At 43.0% G+C, this 13,794-nt stretch overlaps 1 protein-coding gene across 1 annotated transcript; it reads left to right on the top strand.

Annotated features, from left to right (window-relative positions):
* The first annotated feature begins 6,056 nt into the window (after positions 1-6,056).
* On the top strand, positions 6,057-13,572 carry trib2 (tribbles pseudokinase 2). The gene is made up of 3 exons (XM_031755175.2): positions 6,057-7,478; positions 8,898-9,190; positions 11,245-13,572. Exons 1-3 carry the CDS (start codon positions 7,209-7,211, stop codon positions 11,717-11,719), a joined length of 1,038 nt encoding a protein of 345 aa, XP_031611035.1. The 5' UTR covers positions 6,057-7,208; the 3' UTR covers positions 11,720-13,572.
* The last annotated feature ends 222 nt before the right edge of the window (positions 13,573-13,794 follow it).

Here is a 13,794-nt window from a genome sequence, read left to right as displayed (position 1 = left end):
TGTGTGTTTTTATTTATGTTTGCAGTCCTGTATCATATTCCCTGGAGGAGGGAGACAGGTTGCCATGGTAGCAGCTTGAATGTAGAGTGAATTGCAGTGATATTTAGGTGCATGCGTGCGTGCATGCATGTGTGTGAGAGAGAGATGAGTTGTGTATGTGTTCCCATGCAGAGGCCAGACAAGGACAGCGTGTGCTCGTCACTGTGTAGCTGATCATACAGGCTGTGGGTCGCTGAAAAAGAGCAGATTCAGATGACCTTCCACTCCAGTGTGACCAAAGTGCAGTCACACTGGATCACAATGGCTGCCTGCATACTCGCAGATATCAAATTTATTTCATGAAGCACTTTAAGATAAACTATCGTTCATTCTGAAGCCATGAGAAAAATAGCACTGGCGGATTCAGTTGCTGTCTGAACACTGACCACTTATCCAAGTGAGTCACAAAGCAGATTATATACAGTCACTTCCACTGTATCCATGCCAAATGCTATACTACATGTTCTATTGGGAGCGGACCTTGAGTAATTAGAGGAAGCCCTCTAATAAATATCACATGTATCCATGACGGCAACATTTGGTGGGGTTTTTTTTGTTTTTTTGCTTTGGGTTGTATAATACTTTAAAACACACAAACACTGCTTTCATGTACTTCTTTGGTATTTGTGCATGTCATTCTGTTAATCCCTACATGGGTAAAATCACAGGAAAAATAAGAATTCATTACAATGTAATCCAGTTCATAATGAAGAGGATTAGGGCCATAGAAAAAAAACAGGGGGTGTCTGTTATTTTTATTTTTTCCGAATTTTGAGGAATAAAATCAGAATTATGACATTAACCTCAAGATGTTTTTTCCTCAGAATTGATTTTAATCCTCTTCCATAAGTTCATAATAACAACAACAACAAAGCAGCTACGTAGTTATTCTGGAGCCTTCAGGCCCCCCTAATGGTCTGAGACAGCAGTGTAATCATCCACTTTGCCCCTTTGGTACTTCTGCCAAGATTACCTCAGTCATATGTGTTTTAGGCTGTTACATTTTTTTGTCTACATCTTTGTAAACACTGCAGTTTACATAAGTGGTTGTTTTTGGGGGATTTGTGTGTCAAACTCAGCTTGGAAACCAACCTGTTTGCTCTGAGGCAGCAGTGATAAGCACTCAGCAGACTATTTATACTTTTATAAGTATGACTTGCCTTCAGCTAAAGCTACAGCCCCAGCAAAACAAAGATCACATGTCCTTGCTAACTGTAATGAGTCTTTACCTTCCACGTGCATTTTATAACTGCAAATCTTAGAATATTATACAAGTTTACAGGGTAAATCGACAGCATATGTTCTGCCAGAAGCCTTTATTAAGGCAACATGACTGAATGCACTTTGCTGACTATGTTCGGCTCCTGTAGTCTGATCCTCCTGCAAGTATTGGAAAGTTGAGATTGACTCATCACCGGCAAATGTGATATAATGCCGACCTCTTCACCCTCGCCTTGCATCTCTAAAAGAGCGTCTTGTTTAAGAATTTGAATAAATCTACATCTTATACATTCAGCAGTTCCAAAAACATATATATTTTCTGCAAAGGGAAGACAATATCTGACAGAGCAGAGAGGAATCGCAAATCTTTCTTGCTGGGATTGTCTTCTCCTTTTCTGGGCAGTTTTGACATGGTGGCTTTAACGTGCCATGTTATTTTAAAACATGGCAAACATTGATGTTATAAGTCCTCGTGTCTTTCTTTTACAGTGAGCCGTTTTAGAGGGCTTAAGCTGTTAAAGCCGTGTTATTTCACTCCAGGAGCACTAATGTCTGACTATTATTAACCGCTCCACTTATAAGCGAGTGAGTCACCCTGTCCAGTGACAGAGCTGCCACAAGTCCTCACTCAGCTGTCTGACTCCATGAAGGAGAGCCTGTGACGCCAATCCTGTCTCCCCTCGAGCCAAGATCCTTCCTCTCGAGGTCTTGCCTGCGTGACCTGCCACTCAAAAGTGCTCACACTTCCTGCTGCCTCAGAGATGTAAACTGAAAAACGCCTCGGCAAGAAACAGTCCTCAGGCAGCATCCTGAATTCATGGGTACAGGACACTTTCATTTTGATTCATAAAATATAGAGGGAGCAATATCCTGCTCAGACAATGCAAGCTTCATTACTGTCAGTTGAATCACCAATATTTATTCTCCCCTTTGTTTTACCCTCCTGCTGATCGGGCATTTCTTCAAGCAGCATGCTCATTAATAAGCATTATTATGTTTACTGTCTTAACTGAGCAAAAAGAGAAAAATTATGATTCAGATATCATAACTGTGTTGGTCCAGTGTATAATATTTTTTAGGTTGTGCTATAAAACAAAAATGATTATGATTTTTTACTATAATATTGCCTCCCTCTGTATAACATGAGGTTTTCTAGATCTAATTACAAAGCAATATCAAATGGTTTGTGGTTGTGATTGGGATTTTTCTCAAATCGCAGTTGTTGTGCGACAAGCTGCTGCGTCAAGATTATTAGGAAAGAAAGGAAAGCCTGCGAGCAAAGTCATATCACAGCTGAAATGATTTTCTACCCCACTTCCTCCTCCTCTCTGTTCCCACTACAAAGTCCTCGGCTCTCCATTTTCAGCCACTTGAAAATGAGGTGTTGCCCGATCCCAGCGCATTCACTGAGAGTCTGACCAAAGCAAAACTGAGAATATGTCTGATATTAGCTTGGTTTCTGTTCTTTCATCGTGACTCAAAGCGTTTATCACACTTGTCTGGTGAGGCATCTTCGCCTTTCTTGGTTTGATTTGATGCCCTTTCGTCCCACTTGTCGCCGCACACTTTTATTTATTAATCAATAGGATGCTGTGGATGTTTTGGAAACGCAAGCCGAGCCCACAGAAAGATCCCCCCCTCCCACACATTTTAATAACTGATTAATTAATATACCACACAAATGGACCACAAACGAACATACTGATCATGATCTTGTTCTGCCTGTGCTGTAAAGTCTCTCCCTGCACCTTGCCACCCCCTGCCTGGACCTTCTTCACCTTCTTGGCTGAAGAGGTGTTAGTCAAAGTTATTTGAGCTGATAATAAACATTTGAAATGTACACTAAAAGGGTAACTATCTATAGAAATCCATCTTCTGGGTTCTACTCTAACCCTTGTCCACATCCTTGCTGCAGCCTCCTAGGTTTGAGTCTGTCCTGGGTCATTTGCTGCTCGTTATTCCCTGCTGTGGGCTATCGTTTCTAACTAAAAAGGCCAAAAAAGTAAAGAAATAAAAAAGTAATTTTCTGATGATCATTAAAATACTTAACCATTAGCTGACCATGGTGGAGGAATTATTGATCAGTGGATCTTTTCTTTGAGTAAAAGCATCATTATCACCGTGTGGAAATACTCCTGCACAAGTAAATTTTCCTAGTTTTGTGTACCGGTAAAGCTCACCAAGATATGCCAAAGGTCACTGCTGGGGATTGGGTCTGAGTCCAACCCAGACCACTTCCTGTGTGGCTCTCTCTGACTTCCTGTCTACTCCGTACTGTACTAGTAAATAAAGGTTTAAAATGTCAACAACAATTCTGGCTTAAAAAGTAAAAGTATTTTTTACAGTTTTTTTTTACTTTTACTGTAACAACAGAATACCACGTTCTCCTTTCTTCTCCTCTCCAGCTGAACGTCTGCTTATTGAGTCGTGGGGTTTTTTGGCACCACAGTTTCTAACACTTCCACCCATCTTTGCTCTCTTTTGTCTTTCCCTTTCTCCACCTCTCATCACGTTCTCCGAGCCGCCTGCTTCACCAGCCTCCGTCCTTCTGCCTCGCTCTCCCTCACACTGTCTCCTCTCACTGAATGATCTCATTTCTCCTGCGCCTCTGCATCCATCTCTCCTGCTATGATTGAATTTCTCAGTGGAAGTTACCCACGGGGTGTGGATGTGACAGCATCGACTCTCGCTGGTGTCAACATGAGTTAGCCGGGGTTGCTATGTGATGGCAGGAAATTGGCTTCTCTCTGAATTTGGAAAATCTAAGAAAAATACCTTTAATGGTTCCTCATTTGATTGCGACCAGTGTGATAAAACATGAAAATGGCATTCCCCTGGTGGATTGGAGCCCCAGATGACTCCCCGTAACCTCGAGAATACTTAGAAAATTGACCTTAGATTCCATTTCTACATTCAAAACGGCCTATTAAGAGGCGGGTGAGCAACTGCTGCAGGGATTCAAGGATGCTCAGCCGTCCGCACTGACCTCTGTAGTCTTCCAGGACACATCATGTTTCAGTGGTATGCAGTCTCTCACTGGAAGGCACTGCTGGGGCAGCCTGGCGTTACTTCTCGGCATGTAGGCACGTCTGCAGAGCTGATGAGCCTGCGTGGATTTTCTCGAGCTCTGCCCTCCAATGCGAATGAGTCACACAGTGTATCAAGGAATGAGGGCAAAAGGAATCTTTGGAGATTATTATTCTGATTCATGCACAGCTGCGATTTCAGCTTAGCAGAATCCCCATTTTGGGGTTAGAGTGATGGGCAGATGTGGAGCCTGCAGAGGCATCAAACAGAAATGTACTCCAGCAAAACCCATGTGTGTATCCCTGTGTTTATTTAGCTTGTAGTAACCTGTAACACTTTCACAGTTCACAAGTTCAGTTCTCGACTGAGTGGGTGAAACCAAAGTGCAGCTATTGTATATGGAAGAATGTTCCAGCATTTTAACAAGGAGCAAAGTGGGTGGCTCACAGAGATTATCTCACATAACCCACATGCATACATACATGCACATACATTTGACGAGCTCGTGGGTGCTGCCGCATTCGAAGACTAGAAACGATGAGGGGCGAAAAAATGCATTTCCATGCTGTGGGGGCTTATTCAGGCACACGGTGAGAAACAAGGAACAGAGCACGTCTGTGTAAGCGCACGCACATCGCACGCGGGAGAACAAACATTAAATCAAACACTTCTGCCAGTGTCTTGTGTCCAGCTGCAAGCATTCCTCACACCGCCCTGGAGTCCTACATGGAATTGCACAAGCCTGCCGTCACACCTCCTGGTTACAGTGTATAGGGAAGAACAATGAATAATGAAGCTCTTCCATGCACAACTGTGTAACAGAACAATCTGCTGCAAGACATGTCTAAGATGCACGCACCCCCTGTGCTAGCTTTTTAATGAAGCACACTTGGCACACAAATAAATAAATAAAAATCTGGAGTATTATACTTCCACTGATTTCTGTCTTAGCTGTTTTACATTGCATTTCTAATGAGTACCATATTACACTGCTTGGTTTGTAGAGTTTGCTGTAACTTTTATCTTTTGTGGAGTGGAGTGAAATATCTTATACTGAAAAATGAAGTCCCATTTCAACAGAAATAAATCTGTCAGCATGACTTTTTTGAGCTTGAATTTGCATAGGGAAATGTGTAAAATTACAGAAATATATAGTTTAATTATTTTGGTGTAACATGAATACCCATGGGGGGCGGGGGCGTCTTTATGGGTACAAAAAAAAAGTTTCTGTTCTCCTTGATATTTTACAAAGCCATCCAGTGGGCCGGATTGGTGTCTTTGCTTGGCTGATTCTGGCACCCGGGCCTTATGTTTGACACCCCAGGCTTAGGCCCTCCTTTGGTTACACTTTCATGTAATTTTAAATATAGACTCAACTGTATCCTAAGGGCTTAGTAACGCAGTGTGTTTTCATTTACAGGTGTAGATGCCGCCACAAAAAAGGTGTTACAAATACCACGATTTTATGCGGTAACTGCGCTGAACGGTGTGTGTGCTATTGTGAGAGCGGGATCTCCCTCGCTTTCCCTTGAATGACATTTCAGGAGGAAACACATTTGTAACACAGCACGTACAGTAGCTATACTCTCACTCCGGCCCCCCCTCCCCATCCAATTTACCAGCATGCGACGCAATTAGATTCCTGGGGGTGTAGCCGCACTACATGGCTCTCACATGACTTCACCGCATGTTATAAGTCAGCTCGGAAGCCAATGAGCTCTCGGTGTTTACATGACGTCAGGGGGCGGGTCGGCATGCCTCTTTGTATGTGTGTGTGCATGTGCGCAGGTGTGCGTGTGTACAGAAGCTCCCCCCTCCCGTCCTCGTCCCCTCCTCCGTCAGGCAGGCAGGCTTGCTCTCTCTGTCTGTACAGGCGCAGTGTGTACAGCTCGGCTGGCCTCCCTCCGCACTTGAATGGACTAGATTCCCAGCCACGTAAGAAGCACAGCGGCACCACGGGAGAGAGGATGTCCTGCTGAATCGAGGGATTGGCCTGGGAAAGTCGGCCGGCCGTCCCTTCCTTCCTTCCATCAGATTTATATCAGCAGACACTCAAGAAAGACGACACTTTTATTCCGCAGGACTGGACCAGCAGAAAGAGAGAGGACGTCGACTCCCGCACACAAAGAGCCACAGCAGTCTTTTCCGGATGGGGGTTTCTCCTTATGTGATAGATGACAATCAGCGTGCATGGATATGATCCCGGGGAACAAGGCCGTGCACTGACCTGGTACTAGTTAGCCAAGGGAGCTAACTAGTTAGCTCTGCACCTGCTAGCTACTAATAGTTTTAAAAAGTCAGCAGCTATAATTGGGCTGGAAAGCTGCTTTATTTGTTTCGATTTTTGCATTTTTTTTCCCCTTGCCTGACAGCTGTGTCTTATATATTGTTTCCGTTTTATGAAACGTGCCATACCATTAACCGGCAAGATAAGCTAGCAAGACGAGCTGCGGGTTTACTCTTCATTCATTTTAAAAGCTAACTCTTGGCAACCTTTGTTGCAGTTTTGCTCGCACTTAACGTCAGTGAAGCTGCAGCACGTCTGTACTAAGGGGTTTCATCCAGCTTAAGTCAGTAATTCTTAATTTTTTCTTTACCCCAGTCTCATCCAATGAATGGAAAACAAAGGGGTGCAAGTGAGCAGTAAAAAATCAGAGACCAATTTTAGTTGCATGAAATCCAGCGAGCCTGTTTTGGCTGCACAGAGTCGGTTAGATTTTGCAAAGGCAAGGTGCATTTAAATCTCTTAATTTTTTTTAGAAAAAAAATATTATTTATTTTTTTTACTTCATGCAAGCGTAACACAAGTACTTGGACGAATTGTCTTTCTGCACAACGAAGTGTTATCCCGACAGAAGAGGAGAAGAAGAACAAGGAGGAGGAAGGCCCCCGGTTTTGTGGAGATATCGCACTTATTCCTCATGAACATACAGAGGTCAAATCCAATTAACATTTCACGCTATGGGAGATCGCGGCACAAAGCGCACGACTTCGAAGAATTGTCTTGTTTAAGGACTACAGAGTCTCATCAGAGTTTCAGCCCCAACCTCGGGTCTCCCAGCCCGCCGGAGACCCCGGACTCCTCGCACTGTATCTCCCGCATCGGGGACTACCTTTTGTTGGAGCCGCTGGAGGGAGACCACGTTTTCAGAGCCGCCCACCTGCACAGCGGGGACGAGCTCGTATGTAAGGTTAGTAGTCAATATGGTAACAAACCTGCTATTTCGCAACATGACTTTTTTTTTTTCCCCACTTGTGACGTCAATCTGGGGAGAAATAATATATTCACACATATATATTTTTACTGCACGAAATATTTTTTTAGGGGTACGTTGTTTGCACGTCTAGATGAATTAACACGACTTTATTTCGATGCCTAATGTCCTCAGATGTGATGAATGTGCTATGCAGAAAAATCCTGAGCTGGCTTTTATGGGTTTCCTGCCCACCATCTCCACTTTTTAATAATTGCTTGAACTGTAAATAGAGAGCTGGCAGCAGCAGCCTAATGGAAAAAGTGAATGGAGTGAGCTGTGTGGCTTGGATTGCATGATGTAACGTTGACAAAGGAGTGAGTAACCACGCACACACTCCTCTGTGCTATTCTGGCACAGCCGTGGCTTCTTTCTTTCATGGCACAGTGCTCAGTCTTGGATCTGTAGTGCCAACATATCCATAGAGCACCCTTTTTTTTTTTTTTTTTTTTTTGCACCAGGTGCTCAATTTTTAAAGGGAAGTTGATTTGAGTAAAATGCACCCATTAAATAATAAAAAAATGTAAAAAGCGCTGCCCTGTTAAGCTTGGATCAAACTCATGGCCTCTCCTCACCACATTTATAGCTTCTACTGACTTCTGTAAATTACTGATTATGAGGGCAGGTGGGTTGTCCCTGAGGCTTAAGTGGATGAATTGAGGCAATACTTGCATGCACCCTTGGACTCGTACGCCACGACATATCAAATAACCTGTGCCTTTTGACTTGAGATAATGTTTTGTCAGGGCAATAACAAATTAATGGCCTTTGGCACAAGCCTGTGTACTAACTGCTGTTTGACCCCCATCTGCTTTGTGCTGGTTTCGATACAGCCACGATCAATTCCCTCCCCCCTTTTCAGGATTGATCTTTCTTGTCTAGCTGGAGTCTTAGGCTGCAACTTTAGATCCCCAGACCTGTGGGGTGTATTTGTATCGACTGCAAGAAGAGGAGCCCTCTCACCTGAACTGCATGTACTGAAAGTCAATTGGGGGTTACTATGGAAACAAAAGAGACACTGCAACCCCCAGGCTGCAGCACAATGCCATGCACTAATACAATGCTTTCAGTTTGCCTCTATTTAACCTTACTCGCTCTGCCAAAAGACCAAGTTTGGTGTCCCGGGAATGTGTTGGATTACTCATGTGTTGGTTACATTTAGTTCAGTTAGAGTGCATTTTACACCTCCTTCAGTTTGATTTAATTGTTTAAATCCATGGTGGGAAAGGTTTGGTTTATAGATCTCCAATCATCAAAAGAAAATTATGATATAGCTGAATCCATATATATAAGAGAAAGATCTAATTCTCCAGATTGCTAACAGTAAGCATGAATTCTTCTTTCTTCTGATTGCAGGTTTTCGATGTTGGCCGATACCAGGAGTCACTGGCGGCCTACTTCGCCCTTGGCCAGCACCAGCACATTAACCAAATCCTGGAGATTTTGCTTGGGGAGACGCGGGCCTATGTGTTCTTTGAGAGAAGCTATGGCGACATGCACTCTTTTGTCCGTACCTGCAAGAAGTTGCGAGAGGACGAAGCTGCCAGGCTCTTCTATCAGATAGCCTCGGCTGTGGCACATTGCCACGACAACGGACTGGTTCTCCGTGACCTCAAACTGAGGAAGTTTGTCTTCAAGAATGAGGACAGGTGAGTTCCATGGAAACCTTAGCATCTTTTGTGCACTTTGCAGTTTCCCTCTGTTTTTTTTTTTTTTTGTGTATAAGATGCTAAATCCGTTTCATCGGTATGTGTGTGATATTACAGCTAATACCGCAGATAGTGTAAGTTGACACTATACAAGGTGTTGTGCAGAATGAAGGAAACATGAGCCTTTTGTGTGTCGCCTGGTTATTCTTGTGCCCATATACTGTAAATGTGAATGGAATCGCACTTGGGGGAAGGAAATGAGTGACACAAATGTAATCGCTACTCATGCTAAGACTCAGGAAAGCTGTTGAGCTGAGAAACACAAACAGATAAGTTATCAGGGGAAGCTTTTGCATGGCAGATGATCCATTACTCGGGGCTTCTGTGTGATGAGCAAGAGGAAACTTTAGAATAACACTTTTCCCAGTGCGGGTTTACTGACCCCTGGTGGCAGCATTTGAAAACTACAAAAAATACAGACATCTGTTAGAGCAGCTTTTTAAGTTATTTTTTTCTTTTTAAAGAATTTGAGTGGATGCCAGTTCACTCAACATTTATTCTTTTCATTAGAAACCATATGCAAATCCCAGCACTAAAGCATCCCCTTAAGTACTTCTTATTTAACACCTTGAAGCCACATGCTGCACTCAGGGCCTTCTGTCTGAAAAATGTGACGTCATTCTCTGGCGCTCTCTGTGGAAAAGAGAAGTTGAGCCGCCTCACATATTTAGTACAGGTCCAGTAACCTTGAATGTCACCGGGCTCAGATGCTGAGGCCCCCTTCCACTAAATGATTCATGCTGGGTGAATTTTAAGAGTGATGTGAAGGGCAGCACCGGGTCGCATTTACTATGTGGCCTGTCAAGACTCCTCTTACAACCTTTCAGTCCTGCTGAAACGGTGAACGAGTGCAGAGAGATGAGAGAGGAGACAAAGCTGCCTTAGAGAGACCTCCTCTGGCTCTGAGGCCAAGTGTGGAACAAAACGCTGTGATGACTGCAGAGAGGAGTGGATGAGCAGACAGAAAATGATACCCGTGCAGGCTTCTGCAGCATTCGTTGGCTTCTTGACCCGAATTTGTCATGCTGCCGTTAACCCTTGACCAAACAGCGGCATCAGTCAAACGCTGGCCTCGAGTAGAATCATGTAGCTACTTAAACAAGGCTCGTTTGTTTCTTTCTTCTCTACCACGCCTCAAGATATTTTATCATGAGCGCCGCCTCTGACTCAGCTGAAATGCACAATGTGTGCTAATATTAAATTCTGCTCCGTTTTAGTAGTTTGCCTTCCTAGGTCCTCTTAGCTCTAATTGCAGGTTTGCACATCCTCCAAATGAGCTGTTATCCAGGCAGTGGTGTGCTGTATTTAAAATTCACACAGCTCTTTATATCACATGGGAACAATGGGTATTTTGCTCAAGGAAACAATAGAATGTTCCTCGTTTTAAAACCTAAAATCGCTCTGCCACGTATTAATGAAAGGAAACGGCCTCGTGTGAAAGTCAAACGTAGCAATAAATACATCCTTCTCTTCGATCACAGTCTCGTTGCTTGGTGCAGCATATCGTATTGTCTTTACCTGCTTCTGCTGGCTGTCTAGTCATATATGGGGGCTTTTTGTTTTCGTTGCTTGAACTTGCACAGATTCTTTAGTGATAAAGCTTCTCAATAATTAGTCGCTATTATGAACACCCAGGGGCATTGTAGCAACTGTTGCAGGGTTTAGAGAAAAGAGTGCAAATAGATGCTGTTTTGATGAGTAGGAGGGGGAAAAAAGGATTTTACTTTTCTGATCAGTTACCCATAATTATGTTTCTTCTGGAAAATCTGTTTGTATAATGACACTTTTTATATATTGAAAAGAAATGTCAGGCGTAAGCTGAGAGAATTATGCGATCTACTTCCACTGACATCCAAAAGTGATGGATTTAAAGTACTTTACGTTGCCTGTCAGAGCAAATTACCCACTTGATGGTTTTCTTCTGATTGCTAAAATTCTTTCTATATCATCCACATTTATAAGGAGCTCAATGAATTTTGTGTGTGTGTCTGCAGAAGCCTTGTGAAGCTGGAGAGCCTCGAGGACACGTACATCCTGAATGGGCACGATGATTCCCTGTCAGATAAACATGGCTGCCCCGCCTACGTCAGCCCCGAGATCCTCAATGCCGGCGGCAGCTACTCGGGGAAGGCAGCTGACGTCTGGAGCCTGGGCGTCATGCTTTATACCATCCTCGTGGGGCGCTACCCTTTCCACGATGTCGAACCCGGCTCGCTGTTCAGCAAAATCCGCAGGGGCCACTTCAACATCCCAGAAACGCTGACGCCCAAGGCCAAGTGCCTGATCCGCTCCATCCTCCGTCGGGAGCCGGCGGAGCGCCTCACCTCTCGGGAGATTCTGGAGCACCCGTGGTTTGCCTCCTCCGGGGCGCTAGGGGGCACTGCAGTGCACAGCAGAGGGGAAAGGGAGCAGGAGCAGATGGTGCCTGAGGTGAACATGGAAGAGGAGCTGGAGCAGTTCTTCAGCTGAGCAAACACCAAGCACAAACGGACGACTCCGCCACGGTTGGCTCGCCAAGCTCGCAGCAGAGCCAAAAAACATAAACAGTAGAGTAGAAGTAAATAGGTGAATTTGTCACTCATAAAAAAGGTGTTTCCATCGTGTTTCCTTTGCCACCATTTCATGGAAAACCTTGAGTCTGGCATGACAAATGGCATCTATACATCATCTGGCGATGCACGTCCCGATCGGGGATGTTGCGACCAGATATGCAAGTTGCAAACAATGTAGCAAATGTTCTTTTTTTTTTTTTTTTCGGATCTGTTTTGTTTTAAATGTGGTGCTCATAAAAGTAGACACATTCACCTGTTTTTTTTTTTTTTTTCTTCTTCTTTTTTTGACACTATGGAAAGCATGAAGGGACATACAAACACAGGAATCCGAGGAGAACAATCCTAAAGGAACTGACAGACTCGCAACACCCCAGCTCTTTTTTATTGGTTTTCTTTAGTTTGATGTCATAGCTTTAGGTGGTCATAGTTCTGACCCAGGAGCATTGTTTAAACAGAGCAGGCGTTTTCTTGTGGTTGTCATCATAATCGACATGGCTGACCTCGCCCTTGTCTCATGGTTTTAAGTTTTATGTCGTGTGTCCGTGTCTCGTTTGTCGGTTTTATATTGTTGAAGACTCTGACAGTCACTAAACTCCTCAATGGCCTTGTCTTTTGTTATGTTTCCGCCTCCTCCTGTCTCTTACCACACTTTTGTTTTTCCATTACTTTTGTAAAGCATTTTTGTTTTTTGAAAAGCTATTCCAGTCTGTTGTTACTGCTGCTTTAATGTCACTCTGTACACCTCAATCTTAATCTATTTTCATAGTCAGCCTCCCCACACGGTATCATGCACTTGATGTATTAGGTGAAAGGATGATTCCACCTCTAAAATTAGCTTACTTTTTAAAAAAAATATAATTTAATTCCATTCTTCAGTTGTAGGAACAAGAACATAACATTTATTTAAATTGTAACAGCTATATTATATATATATAAAAATAAATATATATATATATATATATATTTAAAACTACATTGCAGGGTTTTTCTTTATCCAGAGATTCCTTTTTCATGTATGATGTAGGCAATATCTTGACACAGGACAGGCGCCAACAGAGAAAAAAACAAACAAAAAAAACGGTCTGTCTGAAGTTTTAGAAAACACAATATCTTCTGTGCCAGTATTCCTGTACCCCCGACAGCCTCCTGCCACCCAGTCTCCCTCACTTCTTTTTAAGAAAATTGATATGAGATATTCAGTGATAGTATTGCTATGACATGCTCACTCCAGAACCTCATGTTAGGTTGGTTTTTTATTTTAGTTTTTTTTTTTTCTTCTACTCCCTGCTTAGGTTCTGTGAAACGGTCATGCTCGAAAATGGGTACCAGTGGACACGTTTTGTCGTATCTCAATGTTACTTGAATTTGTGTTTTTCTTAACTAGACATTGGCATGTGCTCCATGAATGCTATAGCCTGCCTAGCAAAGGGTGGGAGGTCGGGGTGGGGTTAGGAGGGTGCTCGTTTTTCTTTTTCTTTTTTTTCTTTTTAAGAAAAGTTTAAAAACAGGAAAAATTCTCAGTTTGCTGCTTTTCTGAGTTGTTTTTGGATTTAAACAGTAAAACAGCTATTGCTTTCATCGTTTTTGTAGACTGAGCTACCTTTATTTAAGCTGGTGCTGATTTGGTGCTAATGTTTAGTCCTTTTTTGTTTCATGGAGGGGGGTGGTGCATGGTGGGATATCTGCCTCAGATGTTCTGATTGTATCGTAACAGATTCTGGTGTTTTGTCCAAATTTATTCAGTAAAATAAATTGTGAACTACTACTGGATTTTGTTTGGGGTTTTTTTTCTTTCTTTTGTTTTTTCCCTGTACATACAAAATAAAAGCTCTTCGGCACAACATGCTGAGTCACGCATCATTACACGCTTAACATTTGTAATGTTGTAATGGCTACATTTAATAAAAACACACACAGACGCACCATTTTAACTTTACATTGTGAGGCAAAGACACTACAATAATACAGAGAAAACCCCAACAATCGTATGAT

The sequence above is a fragment of the Oreochromis aureus genome, linkage group 15, assembly GCF_013358895.1.
Source record: "Oreochromis aureus strain Israel breed Guangdong linkage group 15, ZZ_aureus, whole genome shotgun sequence".
NCBI lineage: Eukaryota > Metazoa > Chordata > Actinopteri > Cichliformes > Cichlidae > Oreochromis > Oreochromis aureus.
Note: the sequence above shows the minus strand (reverse complement) of the source record. Positions and strands in the feature narration are given on the sequence as shown.